The 14798-nt window shown below is 39.3% G+C and overlaps 2 protein-coding genes across 2 annotated transcripts in view; both read left to right on the top strand.

The window, feature by feature from the left end:
* The first annotated feature begins 1630 nt into the window (after nucleotides 1-1630).
* Nucleotides 1631-9346, top strand: prrg2 (proline rich Gla (G-carboxyglutamic acid) 2). The gene is made up of 7 exons (XM_061090884.1): nucleotides 1631-1688; nucleotides 1771-1867; nucleotides 3045-3217; nucleotides 3569-3602; nucleotides 3920-4052; nucleotides 6839-6982; nucleotides 9042-9346. The coding sequence occupies exons 2-7, from the start codon at nucleotides 1783-1785 to the stop codon at nucleotides 9082-9084; spliced, it is 612 nt and encodes a 203-aa protein (XP_060946867.1). The 5' UTR covers nucleotides 1631-1688; nucleotides 1771-1782; the 3' UTR covers nucleotides 9085-9346.
* Nucleotides 9347-10519: 1173 nt separating this feature from the next.
* The window catches only part of tspan4b (tetraspanin 4b), a 30069-nt gene continuing 25790 nt past the window's right edge, over nucleotides 10520-14798 (top strand). The window contains exon 1 of the mRNA XM_061090427.1: nucleotides 10520-10708. The gene's annotated coding sequence lies outside the window, so the exon portion shown is untranslated. The remainder of the gene's footprint in view (nucleotides 10709-14798) is intronic.

Consider the following 14798-nt stretch of genomic DNA (forward strand, 5'->3'; position numbering starts at 1 on the left):
GCTAGAAGAAGAAGAAGTTTTCACACAGTATCCTATAACCGAGGTTACTTGAAAATGTAGGTGATAGTTTGGTCATATGATCATTGGGTACCAGTTCCAACTCTACACTAAGGTAGATGTATCTTACAGTTGTTACTGTTTAGTATTAGGTATTATTGTTAACTTATAACAGGAAATGATACATGGTGTGGGCCAGTGCATAAAATGCCTGTGTGAAACAATGATAAATGGTAAAAGGCCCTTTATTTATATAGGGCTTTTCTATTCATGATGACAACTCAAAGCGCTGTACAGTGCTTTTTCACAGTGCATCTATGTTCAATACTTTGTCTATTACATCACTGACACCCTACTGGCACAGCAGTCAGGGGCAATTTGGGTTTAGTATTTTGATGGGGGTGACTGGGATCAAACCATCGATCCACTCCATCTTATGATCCCCTAATATCTTGATATTTAAAATCAGTGATTCAAACTGTAGAACTCATTTAATAGACTGATTTACAATTTAAATCTAAACGCATTTGTAAGCAGTGAACCTATGAGTTTAAAGGCCGGCGCATGGTTCAGCAACTGCGGCTTTTCAATGACGGGTAATGCAAGTGGTCATACTTTCGGATCTCTTCTGCCAAACGCTCTTCTATTTGGTCCGTATTCGTTCTTCTAAATCTTCCTTGGTTTCTGCAGGTATTATGGGGCATGAAACGGGAAATGTGACTCTGGAAAGGATGTAGTTAGCAGACCAATCACAGCCTTGCGGGCTGTGTGAGGCTTGCATAGCTTTGTCGTATAGTTATAAAAATTGGGCGACGCACGCAAGAAGGGGTACGCAAGCACGCAAGGGGCTCTCGCGCTTGCGTGTCGTTGCGTGTCATTGCTGACTTTGCCTGGTTGGTAAACCAGCTTTAGATTTTATAAAAAAGCGTGCATCGCAAATCCCAAAGTTTTTTATTAGTCATTACTTATTGTCTTAAAGTAAAGTAGTGGCAACTTCACAGACATGTCATTAAAATACACAAACATATTAGTGAAATAGGCAACACAAGAACCTTGACATACTCTGTCTATAATTTATATTTAATTTGAGGTAAATTACAAACTGCGTCAGTTTAAGCAATCTGGGTCGAACACACACACGCAAACACACACACAGGGCGGCTGTGGCTGAGGGGAAGAGTGGTCGTCCTCCAACCCGAAGGTCGGCTGTTCGATCCCCAGTCTGAACCATCTGCATGCGGAAGTGTCCTTGGGCAAGATGCTGAACCCTCAATAGCCCCCCATAGAATAACAAAGTGCTGAAAGTAGATGCACTGTATGAATGTGTGTGTGAATGGGTGAATGTGAAACTGTACTGTAAAGCACTTTGAGTGGTCTTCATCAGACTAGAAAAGCGCTATATAAATACAAATCCATTTACCATTTACACACACAGGTGTGGATAAGGCAAGCATGCACTCAATCCCAGTGTACAGTGAGTAAATAGACAGGTTTGTGGAGGTTCCTCCCACCAGCTGGTATGCTGTTCAACAGGTTTGGAAAGCAGCATAACATCTCTTTGTCCTGACGGTTTCAACACAGACCTTAGTGTGAAGTCACAGTGGTGCCTACATGTTACTGAATATATAGCAGAACCAGGAATATTGTTCTACCAGAAACCTTGGACATACAGAGCAAACTGCACTGGACAGGTAAGTGTTGGAGGATTATCCTTCAGACTACAAGTGTTGCAATCCCTTCCACAGATGCTGTTCCTTGTTGTTTTCTATGTAGTTGTTTGCTCCAATGGCAGCCATACCAGAGGTGTGGATCCCGGCATTGTCCCTACTGCAGCTGGCCCACTGTGCTGTTACCTCCAGGCATGTTCAAGGTAGACAACACGCCTGCTCTCAGAACTACTCAGCTAGTAGAAAGGCACTTTGAAGTTACTGACACATTTATGTAGCTTGTGGGTCTCTTAATTATTTCTCATGCCATCAGAAACATACCTCACTTTTATGAGATATAATTCCAGGATATAAGAAAGGGAATGTAATCGGCAGATACTCTGAGGAAGCTCTCTGTGTTTATGATCATGGACATTCAGTCTGAGTTAGTTAATACCTCAAAGCAGAAGTAACATATAATTCATCCATCTGTTTTTATTTGTATTTAGTCTTCTTACATTGAGGATGAGAAGAAGAAAAAATATGCCTTGCTCTCAGTGTAACAAAAAAGGTCTCGGCCCATTTAGCTTATCTTTCATACATTTATTTTAATTCTGAAACTATTTTAGCATATTATTTTCACATCACTCCTTAAAGTCACATAACTTTTCTCTCTCTGATTTTAAGTAATGTGGTAATTTGAAAAATAATACCTTCATTCCACTTCTTTCTTCTTTCATTTTATTAGTCCCATAAACATTGAGATGTTCACCCTCTGGATGATATGTCATCAGTGTTATTCTCTCACTAAACTCAATCAGTTGAACTCCAAATCTGCAGTAAGATGAGTTCCTCTCCATCCAGCATCTAGTCTGGCAAACCCACTTACAAAGCCAGGCAAAGCCAGAGCAGAGGCAAACATTTCCTAAATATGTTGGAATCTGTTGACCAATCCCAACAGTGGGGGCCAGCTGGTCACCAGACCAGACCGGGGGTAATCAGTAAGGGGGAGTAGTATGAGAAAGTGATGCGTATTTGAGCATATTGCGTATTTGGCCAGTGAATTATGTGGGCAGGCTAATGCTTCCTAGGAGCATTACTGGCTACAGATCTACTCCCACTGATGACATGTTTTTTTCAAAACAACTTTAGATTCAGTTTTAAATAATGCTTAGTAATTTCCTGAAACGGCAGGTTTGTCATATGGTACTCAAACGGGAGGCAATAGTGCATTTGTGGGGGAATACTTTTAGTTAAGGATCCTGTTTTGTCTCATCTGAAAACTTATGATATGTGTCTTAAAAACTATATTCCTTAAGGGCATTTTTGTATCGGCTTTGGGGGTTGTATTGGTTTCAGTTAGTATGTACTCTGTAAGTGTATGAGGCCTGTGTATTTCAGGAGAGCCTGTGTTGTTGGATGAGCAGTCAGCAACCTCCTACCTGTCGCGCACACTGCTTTATAACAGCTGGGACTTTGAGCTGTTGGTGTCTGACGATTTGGAGAGGGAGTGTAAGGAGGAGATGTGCAGCCGTGAGGAGGCCAGAGAGGTGTTTGAGGACGACACTCAAACGGTAATGCTGCTTTTTGTCACTGACTCCCTTTTCCATATCAATCGAAAGTAGATCTTTTTTTCAAAGTTGCCCATCTGAAGACTTTTGGGGTGGTAAACACTGCCTGAACATTTGTGTTACAACTGTGTGAACAGTACCAAGAATATTTTAAAGGGAATAAGAAATAATTGTAAGCCTTCAATTTAATTTACTTCTCCTCTAATGAAGCATCTTTGAATGGTTCTCAATTATCACTACAATCTGAGTGGAGATAACTATTTATGCATGCAACTGATTAATAACTCCTAATGTGTCTTTAATCCATCTCTACTGAAACTATATCATTCAATTTTCTTTTTGATCCATTTTTAGGAGACATTTTGGACCAGTTATGTCAACAGTCAAGGTAATGGTTTAAAGGATTAATACTATCCATGACCGTCATCTATGGGCTTTGGTATTGGGCTCATCGACTGTGCGTTTTCATATTAAAGATATTTGGACCAATAAATGCATATTATTATTATTATTATTATTGCATTGCTTATATTAGACTTATTTTAACTGCTTGGTTATACTGTCCACTGACGAATTACTGAGGGAAGTTGGCATACTACCTACCAAAGAGTGTATCTGAAACCAGTTTAAGAGCAAGCGCTTACAACACTAAAAAACAGTTTAAAAAAAACAATGTTTCAATGGTAATTATGCTTGTTTTTTTAGCGTATGCTCCCAGATTGGATGTGTCGGGGCTGGTGGCAGGTATCCTGGCTGTCCTAGTGTCTGCTGTTATTGCCACTGTCCTGGGAATATACTTCTACAAAGCTAAAAAGAAGGATGGCCAGACGTCAGCCCAGTAAGTTTACCCAGATGTGTAACATTTGAAAACAAATTGCAAATTAAAATCAGATTTATAATACTCATAGTTCCTCAAGGATTAGAATAGGCTTTTGAGAGCCGAGGGAAATCTTAGTCCAAAGGTTATACAGAGGAGTGCGCAAGTGAACCCTCTGCAGAGCCACATTAATCACATTGAGAAGCGAACGATGGGAAATTGCGGTTCAGCTTTGTTTTTGAGTAGTGCAGTCTATGCATCACTTTGTACTGGATTAATCTGTAGGGTGAATTTATAGAACAACAATGAATCCAAGTCATTGCCACTTCCCAGAGCTCCGCTGATGTATCTGAGTTCAAGTCCCTGGCCCAGGCCTCCCTAATGAGGTCAGAAGAAACCTGACCAGCCAGACATTCTACAAATGTTGATATTAGGTGCTTGAAGCCCGGAGGGAGCAATACATTTCCATGGAAAGAGTTAGTGGTTATGGGGGATTTAAACTCTTGGCACACTCCCTAAAAGTAATGCCTAGCTTGAAAATATCCAAAAAGTGATGCGAGTTGGGAAGATGAAACTTTGTATGCAGTTGACTAAATAGGCGAATTGGCTATCAATATACAAATATAGGAATGTTCTGATGTCCCTCTCTCTCTAGTGTGCAAAGACCCAGGCTTGAATCTGTGATTTTGAAAAATTGGTGTGTGTATAGAGACACAAGGCGCCTAGCGAGCCAACTTTATATGATTTAATGTTCTCGAGAATTCATCAGGGTAAAGTTCAATTGGATTGACTTGTCTATGAGGGCAGAGCTGGAAAACAAAAGGAAGTGAGGAATTTTTAACAGCAGAGGCCTCAAGTTGTAGCCACAAAGGGCCCCTCTCCGCCTCTGCACCTCTGCCATTCCAGTAGGTAAGCCCTGGAGTTAGCTGCCAAATAGTAGTGTTTTAGAATTGGCAAACCAAGACCACCCTTTTCATTGGGCTTATGTAGGTAAGACTTGGATATCCTGTGTGATGTGTAACCCCATATGTATGGAATATCGTTTGAGTCAAAATTTAATAAATAAATAGATAGGTAAATAAATAGATAAATAAATAAGGCTATGGAATAAACCCTGAAATAAAACAATATGGCAACAAATATAGCATAACATAAATATATAACTGAATCTATTTATTTAAATAAATAAATAAATTCAATTACTTAATTCAAAATGATGAATAAATGTTGTCTTTTCAAATGAATTTCAAAAGACGACATTTATTTATTTCACGGTACTTTTATTTTATAATGACCCATTTATTTTTTTCATGGGACTTTCATTTCATAATGCCACATTTATTTCACTGCTCTATTAATTACCATCCTAATATGCAAATGACGGTTAGGATCCACTGATGTGAGGTAATCGGTCCGGTTACTTTAAATGAATAAATACTGCTGGGACACTGGTGCGTGATTCTGCGTGATGGATGCACGCAAACGGAACAATGAGGAGGAAGCGAGGCTTCAGCAATATCTGATCATTTAATATAGATTCTATTGATCTATGATCTCTGATCTTTGTGCTGAATTGATTCCAGTATTCCACAGAACGATCGACCGACGGAACCAAACCATCCCAGAACAAACACAAGCCTATAATAATAATTATTTTAAATAATATAGATTGAAGACATCACAGCTGTCTCTGGATTTAATAACCTCACTGTTTTGGATGAACGAACAAACAATACAAAAACATTCTGAGAGTTGTTTTTTTTTGCCTCCACCTTTTAATTGGATCTTTTTTTATTTCAGGCTGCGTTCTTTCTGTCATACTCACTCTCACACATTGTATTATCCACAACAGCAGCAGAGTATCAGTGTATTTTCTTTATTAGTGACATTGCTGTTGTCCCATAAAATCGCTCTTCACCTCAACCTCACTAACAAACACCTCGATGTCACTTTCAGAAAGATTTGCTTCCTCTTCTCATCGCTTGATGCCGTGACTCTCTCAGGACTCACAGTGGAAACAAATTGGTCAGCAGCACAATTTAATATTAATGACGTGCTTTGCATTGACCATTCATGGTTGAAAGAGGGTTTGTGGAGGGAGGACTTGGAGGCAGATCCACTTACGAAAGTTTCCAGGTGGACTGGGATCTTTGAAGTGAACATTGCGTTCAGGTGTACGTGGGCACAATTTTATAAATCTGAATTTGTTTTTGCGAACGCCATTTCCAGCTTTTGTGAGCACGTACACTTTTAGTATGAATCCCACGCACTATATTATAAATGAGACCCCAGATCTTTTCTCCAGCACCACCATTACCACCAAAATATTCAATTGTATTCAATTGGAAAGTATCTACAAAATCAAACAAATTTGCTATCACATTTACTGACATTATTCATGTTTGTTTTGGACTTGAATCTGACCTGGTTCATCTCTATCAGACATATTTCTTTTGCACAAATGCTTTGAAAATAGACACATTTTCCATTATTTTACAAAACTGTTTCTTCTAATCAATGTTGTAAAAAACTTATTTTTCTGATGTTCTCCATTACACATGTGGCATCTATTGCACTTCTGTGTGCCTGGGAGACGGATAGCTCACATGTGGCTCTCTCTGAGGTTTCTACTAGTTTTTCCTTACTCTTGTTCATGTTTAAGGGCGGAGGTTGTCGCACCTTCTTAAGTCATATGAGACAAATTGTGATTTGTGAATATGGGCTATACAGATAAAATTGGATGATTGATTGAAGGTATGTTGATTTTTTCTGATTTGGATGCCTGCTGCTTGCTGTTTGTCCAACAGAGCTCCAGTAAGGATGGCAGCAGATGGCCGTCCAGCCCCAGAGATGGTGCCCCTTGCTGGGATCACTGCTCCAGGTCTACCTAGCTACAATGAGGCTCTGAACCGTAGTGGGCAGCATGATGCCCCACCACCACCTTATTCAGGGTAAATTAGTGCTCCACTGAGGACATGCGACTTACTGGAATCCTGGCAAATGTTTATTGTATTCAGAGATCCAAACACAAAAAAAAATTAAGGCAAATATGCATAATTTACTAAATGTGTTAAAAATGAACCTTTTATAAACAATTTCTGACAAACAGATTTTCCCAAGTCACAGGCAATTATTTAATTTGAAAAGAAGCACTTGAATATTTAACACTTTGACACACAACAATTGTCTGCACACCATTTTACATAATCAAATCATACAAACAGGGATACATACACACATTTTACACTAGATAAAATAAATGGCTACATCTCTTCCTCTAAATGAATAAAGAATAAACAAATATACTGCATCTCATCAACACCTAACTAAAATAACCTTTTCTTGCTTTTTAAAGTGCTTTTGTGTGTCACTTACAAAATATATGTTTGCAAAATAGAAAGACATGGCGCTGGCACTGATCTGCACATGACATGACCAGTTTGAGCTGCAGCATTTTGGTAGTTATGTGATCATTTTTCTGCTTTACTGGCTCCCACTACCATCTATGATTGTGTGTAACGCAAGATCACCAAGGAATAAGATGGACAAATTCCAACAACTTTCAAAAGCCTGCTTTCTAAGTCCTCTAAAATGCTCCTCACAGATATGTTATCACCAGCAATCCCTAACCCTACATTCCACAACTCATCAACTGACCACTAAACACAGCCCTGAAAATCATGGCAGTTCCTGAACATCCCAAATCCCAGGTATTTTACAATAAAATCAGACCCGACAATGTTCTCCATCTGAATGAGTGGCGATGGCGCCGAGGAAGGCTGCCGTGTCTCAAGCTCCCCCACAGATCTGCTCTTTTTTCTGTTTTGTTATTTATCCTGCTTTTTTCTGCATTGTGCACTCAGACAAAGCGAGCCCTATCATACTTTATGATAGAGAACTACTTCTGAACATCAGGTTGACGGTGAAAACCCCTTTTTCACCGCCAACAGCAAACAAAGGGGAATACCCATGGCGCTGTTTACCTGTTGTACCTGGAGCACGGAGGCATCGAAGAAACGAGGGTCGCGGGCTGGAGTCCTAGTCCGGCTGAGGAGACGTGAGAACCAGCCTCAACTACCAAGTATTCTTCTGGCTAATGTTCAGTCTCTGGATAATAAGCTGGATGAACTTTGGAGCAGGATGGTTTTTCAACGGGACATTAGGTTTTGAAACGTTATAGTTTTCATGGGAACTTGACCCCTCGATCCTGGATTCCGCCATTGTTTCTGAGGGGGTCTTCATTCACCGACAGGACTGGACAACAACTCGGGGAAACGCGTGTCTGCTGCATACTGAACAATCTGTGGTGCTCAGATGTGGAGATTATTTCTTCGGGGGCTGATCTCTGGAACTGGAGCACCTCGTGATCAGATGCCGACCTTATTATATCCAGAGGGAGTTTACATTGGTCGTTATAACAGCGGTGTACTATAACAGCGGTGTACATTCCACCACATGCCGACACTAATCAGGCCCTGAATGGTCTGCATTCGGTTATCTACAGGACAGAGACCTCACAGCCCGAGGCTGCGTTCATTGTCAGGCAAATTTCCCACTGGGACAATAAAGTCAATGTTTTTTTTATCTTTATATGACATTACAAAAAATGGATGACGTCAAACCTTTAAGAGCGGTGCATAATTGAACAAAAGAGGCTGACTTCTCCTGAACTTCAGAGTGGCAAGTCCATTAAACCATCGGAGCCCCAGTTGGGGTGTATTGGTCATTCTTGAAACCGAAAAGAGATGAAGTATTACAGTTATATAAAACACAAAATCAAAGACTTTTCCAAACTTCTCTTGTAAGAAGTTATACTTTTTCATTGCTCAGCGAATATTATCTGGTATCAGGTGTGTGATGTATTTTGTGAATCTTGTTTAATTTATGAGTTCATGGTCTTCTTTTGAATTCATACTACACTACAGCAGCTTATCTTACATAACATAACTTTTTGAAGCTCCTGTGTAAAAAAAAAACGCTCACAAAGATTCTTCCTGTCTTTGACCACAGGGGTGCGCCATCAGAGCCCGCTGATCCTGGAGACAACGAATAAGAGGGTTGACAGAGCTTCTTCAAATGGCTAGTGGGAAAGATTAAAGTCTACCCTTTTGTTTGTGTGTATGTGTGCGTACACATTGTGCTTATGCACAATGAAGTTAGGTCCCAGTCCAATAAATTACTCTTCTTAAAAGGAGGAATGAGATGTGGAGAGGGTGAGAAACATGTTTTGCGGTTTCCCCTCACAATTGTATTGCATTTGCAGGGTAGTTTTGAGTTGGGGGGAAAAATGGAGAATAATGATTTAATACAATAAATGAAGTAACAATTACATAAAGCTCCCATTATTTTCTTCACCTTTTGCAACTTGACAGGCCAGTATAGACAAGTGCATGTGTGTACAATTTAAGTCAGGGGAATGTCTGCACGTCAATCACATACTGTAACCTGTGTTGTTGTTAATCAAAGCAGTTTACCACAATGCTATTACTTTAATGCTACTCTACATCGTGTAGCTGTGCACTGGAATGTGTTTTTGTGTGTGTGTGTTTGTGACCTTGAGGACTTTTGACTCCATACACACTTTGTCAGGACCAGTAGCCCTTATGGGGAGGTTATCATCCTAATGAGCCAAAACATAATTTCTGAGGTCAAATATTTATGTTTGTGTCATATGCGACAGATGGACATTTAAACTGTGGTGAAAGATCACTTTCACTATAGAATTTGCTGCAAACCATGTACGGTAAGCGAGGACAATAGGCGAGAGTGCAGTGTGGATGCTCTAACCTGATAACTTCATCAGCATTCCTGTTGCTGTAAGTTTGCTACACGATGACCATATACTTAAAATGCTATTTGTAGTGTTACCGTAAATCATTTAAGAGTAAAGTTCTGTGACACATGACCATTGATCATTACTTGGCAGTATATTATGAACTTGATTTAAGTTTTGCAATTTGAACTAGTGTACCTTTCTTTTAATTTATTAGTATATTGTTTTGATAATAAACAAGGTAAGAGAGAGATTCATAGCTTGTGGCTACTAGTTATAAATCTCGTTCCCACAAATTAAAAGCTCATGGCCATGACCTATTATTTCGTCCCCACAACTTAAAAAATTGCAAAAATGTTTTCCCAGGGGCTCTGTAAAATCCACCATTTTTTCAGGAAAGAAAGTTTCTGTCGTTATGTGTAGTTGCTTCCATATGTACTTTTTCAGCCACGAAAGTGACAATCACAAAGACATTCATCATAGTATTCAAAGTTTTTAGAACAAAGAGACAAAAAGTGATATGTGAAACAGGCTGAGCTTTCGTGGCTGTCGGCTGGAGGAGGGACAAGAGGGAGGAACACACAGAGGCGGCCAACAACACATACATCTGGCAATAATTGGAGTAGGGGGAGGGAGGGAGAGAGATCTGATTACGAAACGGAACAAAACTAATTCTGAACTGACATGTAAGTGTCAGAATTGGGGATGGGGACAACTGGAGAAAGCACGCAGACACAGTCTAACATTTACGAATAATATAGAAGAGAAGAAGAAGAAGACAAAGCCTTGTTCACAGTACAATACAAAGGAGATCTGAAAGCAAAGATCAAACCCAGGGATTGAAGGAAGCAGTAGTTACAAAGAGGAGCTTGTACAAGACAAGACAACTGACACTCATACTCAGGTAAGTTTTTTTTTGAATTGCTGACAAAGAATCTTGACTTTAATGAAGTACCTTGTCAAAACTAATTTTACACCAATTCAAAATAAGCGATAGTTTCCCTTTGCACACCATCTGTCTCAGACTCAAGACTGTCAAAAGTCTTGTTTTATGTAATTGTCTTGTTAGGTAATTTCTTTAAATAAAAACAGAAGACGTAGCATCAATGGGTTTAAATAATTTGTGATAGAAACGGGGAGCAAATAATACAAATGAACATAAACGTAAGTTTATAAACCAAGTTTATAAACCATTGTATTGTACTGTATCACAATTCTCTATAATAATATAAAGAATGTGGATAATTAGCAGTTCTTAATAAAGTCTTTCTTTCTTTCTGATTCATGCAGCATGAGCTTAGTATTCTACCTTAGAAAATAAGCCAAACAATCGATGAATGAGGCTACTAAAAGACTCAATGGAAAATTTTATTTTTTGTCCCTTATTTTCAAGGACTTCCCCCCACTAGCTATGTTTATTGGACATATGAAAGAATTTATTGTAAAATATTGCAAGCATAAACTGCAGATCTCTATAAGACTAAACTGTCTAAAAAGACTGAAAAGGGCATATGCTTTAAATATGACCCAGCCCTCAGGCAGTTTTTCCAGTAGCAAAAGGAAATGTTATGATGAAATGTTGATAAAAGAATCTGAAAAGTAATGATTTATTCATTTCTGTGGTAGTGTCAAAAGGTTACTTATCATGTCCTTCGACTACCATGGGCAGCTTTGGCTGAGGGGTAGAGCGCTCGTCCTCCAACAAGGTTCGATCCTAGTCTTCCCCATCTGCATGCTAAAGTGTTCTTAGGCAAGATACTGAACCCCGAATGGCCCCCCATAGAAAGTGCTGCTGATGCACTGAATGAATGTGTGTGTGAATTGTAAAACTATACTGTAAAGCCCTCTGAGTGGTCATCAAGACTAGAAAAGTGAGATATAAATACAGACCTTTTACGGTAATCATATAAGAGTAGGTCATAGAAACATGCAAATAAGACAAAGGATGCAATTCTGAGTATCATGTTTTACTGCCTACATTTACAATTCTCATGTTTACCGTACATACTCAAAGTCTTATATCTGACGTGTCTTGTTAAATGAATTACATTAATCATTGTAGCTATATGTGGCTCTGCTGTGTTGGGAAAAGATGTTTGCTCTGAACTCTTCTGCATGTCACAGGTGTGCCCTAGTCATGGGAAATGCCTTCACCAGTATAATTATGTTTAGTTAGGAGGGAAGGGAGCTTCCTTCCTGTCAGCAGTTTGACTTCCTCTGTGGGGTCAGTAGTGTGAGATTCAATCAGAGACAAATCAGACATCCACAGTGAGCATGTATACTGAGATGGCAATTTCTGTTGAATAAAGAAAAAAAACCTCTGGGGTTGGAGTCACAACACATTCAAAAACTCAAGATCCACAAATGAGCACATTGAAAAGGAAATAACCCTGTTTTATAACTGCTGGTTGGTTCACAATGGATCTAATTCCACAAAGGTTTGTCTGTGTTTTTGTCTGTTTGTGGAACGCATATCTCATGAAGCATTTATCTTACCAGCTTCACACTTGTTAGTGTATTCTTAAGGCCCTATGTGCAGTGACACATTTGGTCTGATTCAGACATGTGATACAATCGATTTAGCATCTATTAAGGGGAAGGCAGCATCACATTACATGTCATTGGACAGACACTTTTATCCAAAGCAATTAGTGGATTTAACAAGGGGGCATTTAGGGGTTAAGTATCTAACCCTTTCAGCCCTCATGGGCAGAAGACTATGGCTTTGTTTTTCATAAGGGCCGTGCTGTGTGCACGCTATTTTTTGAAAATGTTGTGTGCCGAACGTCCAGTGTTAGGCACCACTTTGAGACAAAGCACGAAAGAAGTTTCAAGGATCAGGCAGACAAGGGAGAATCAATCAAACGTGCAGTGTCCAGGTATGGGAAGCAAGCCGACTCTCTCAAAGTCTTTGCCACTGCCAAAAACCATGCGGCTGAAGCAAGCTTTCGCAATTCTGAATATGATTGGGGTTTGTGGGATTAATGAAAAACTTATTATTGCAATCATAACGAGATAAACATGTTTCTTTAAAGTATTGTTCTATATATAGTATATGGATGGAATAAAATGACATCTCTGTTGAAAATATTAATGTGGTTCAATAATAAAACTTAATATACATTTTTTTGATATGGAACACTAACTAGTAAAGAAAATTTCATATTGGCACTTATTGTCAAAAAGGTCACCGACCCCTGAACTACAGCATTGGTTTAGAAATTGGTCAAACCTGGAGTCAAAACATTTTTTTTCACCACATCAGAATTACAGTTGATACAAAAAGTATAAATAGTATGAATAGAATAATATGAAAATTATTAAGTGGGTTTTTTCATGAAACCCACTTGAACTTGGTGGATAAGTTTTGGTAATAAATTGTCGACTGTCGAGTTGTCAAAATCTTGGTAAACAGTTTAGCTTGCAACATTGATCAGTGAAACAGGATGGTAGTTGACACATTGCCGGGGATCCCTGTTTTTTTTTATTAATAAAAGCTATTATAGCAGTTTGCATAATATCTAGAAGAGATTATAAAATTCGGCTGGGAGGCTGTCTTTTCCTGGAGATTTCCCAGTGTAATGTCAGCTCCAATTTCACACTTTTCCTCTTTTGACAAGGTTTGGCATCGTACTCTAGTTAAAAGGGATCTAATATCTTGAGAGTACCTAGTTGTCTGATTTATAAAGATTTTGATAAAATGGCAAAAATGGCACTCATGTTTGTCACGTCTGTCTTTAGTTCACATCTATCATTCAATAAGTCAACCTCTTATGACGGACTTAAATGCATACCACTCCGCAGCTAAATTTGACGCTGAGTCTTCATTGTTCAGCTTGTAATCCAAATTACATTTTTAATTAAATCAAGGGATTTCACATTCTTGCGAAGAGATGAGTTAAATCTCAACGTAGTGGGTCAAAATCTTAGTAATTGGCCAAAAAATAGAACTATTCCCCTGGTGTGTTATGTGATAATAATAAGGTACCTATAGAGGATGGTTCAGTAATGGAGATAAGCGATTTTGAGATAAATAAATCTATCCTTGAAGATGAAGTATGTGGCTGAAAGTCTGAGGAATCTAGTAAATCTTACTCCCCTTCCAATGTATCAATTGCTACCCTTGCCTGTGAAGTGCTTGTAATACCCTATGTTTTATCAACTGTAGGGTCCCTAAACAAGACTCACCTAATACTATTTATCAGTTTCCAAACTGTGTGTTTGCCTTGTTAACGTCTATAAAGAAACCAGGTAGGTCCGCTGTTGGAGCATATATGTGCAAAGAAGTAAAGCTCATACCAAATAGTTCAACATTCAAAGCTACCTATCTCCCTTCTTTGTGAGATTGTTTAAGTATTTTGATATCAAAGGTGACATATAATGCCCATCTTACCAAAGTTGATATGGTTCCTTGGGGTCTTAATGAAATTTCTGTAACTTATTTGGTCAAACTACCACAAGGATAATTTAAAACAGCACCCTTTTTACCCTGACTAAAACAGCCATCCTCAGATTGACCTGTTTTGAGTGCCCCCCCCCCCTCCGCTTCGCCGCCCAGGTGTGTGACCTGTTTTTTGTGCAGAGTTGCCAGATCCAGCATGGAGCATGATATCCCACTGCTCTTGGCGCTGTTTCACTTGGTCAAACTTGTTACGGTGCTGGAGATCATCTTGAGAGAGATCCTGTAAAAAGGAGATCCTGTTGCCCTGCCATTCGACTCCTCTCCTCATGCTGGCAGACAAAAGACACAATAGCTCATAATAAAACCTCTGCAAATAAAACAGGTGGGGGGCCAGTGGAAGAGATGCCTCTGACAAATATTGAGCAGCAAGTGCAGTTCACCTTCTTTCAAACGAGCGCTCAGGCGCAACACTCGGGCCATTGTAGTGCGCACACCAGGCAGCTGGTCAGCGCTTAACCTGGTGTGACAATGTCCATCAGTGCCCTGGTAAGAGGGATCGAAGATGGCAGTGGTCAGGTCTCTCAATACAAGC

Source organism: Limanda limanda, chromosome 17 (assembly GCF_963576545.1).
Source record: "Limanda limanda chromosome 17, fLimLim1.1, whole genome shotgun sequence".
In the NCBI taxonomy this organism is placed as follows: domain Eukaryota; kingdom Metazoa; phylum Chordata; class Actinopteri; order Pleuronectiformes; family Pleuronectidae; genus Limanda; species Limanda limanda.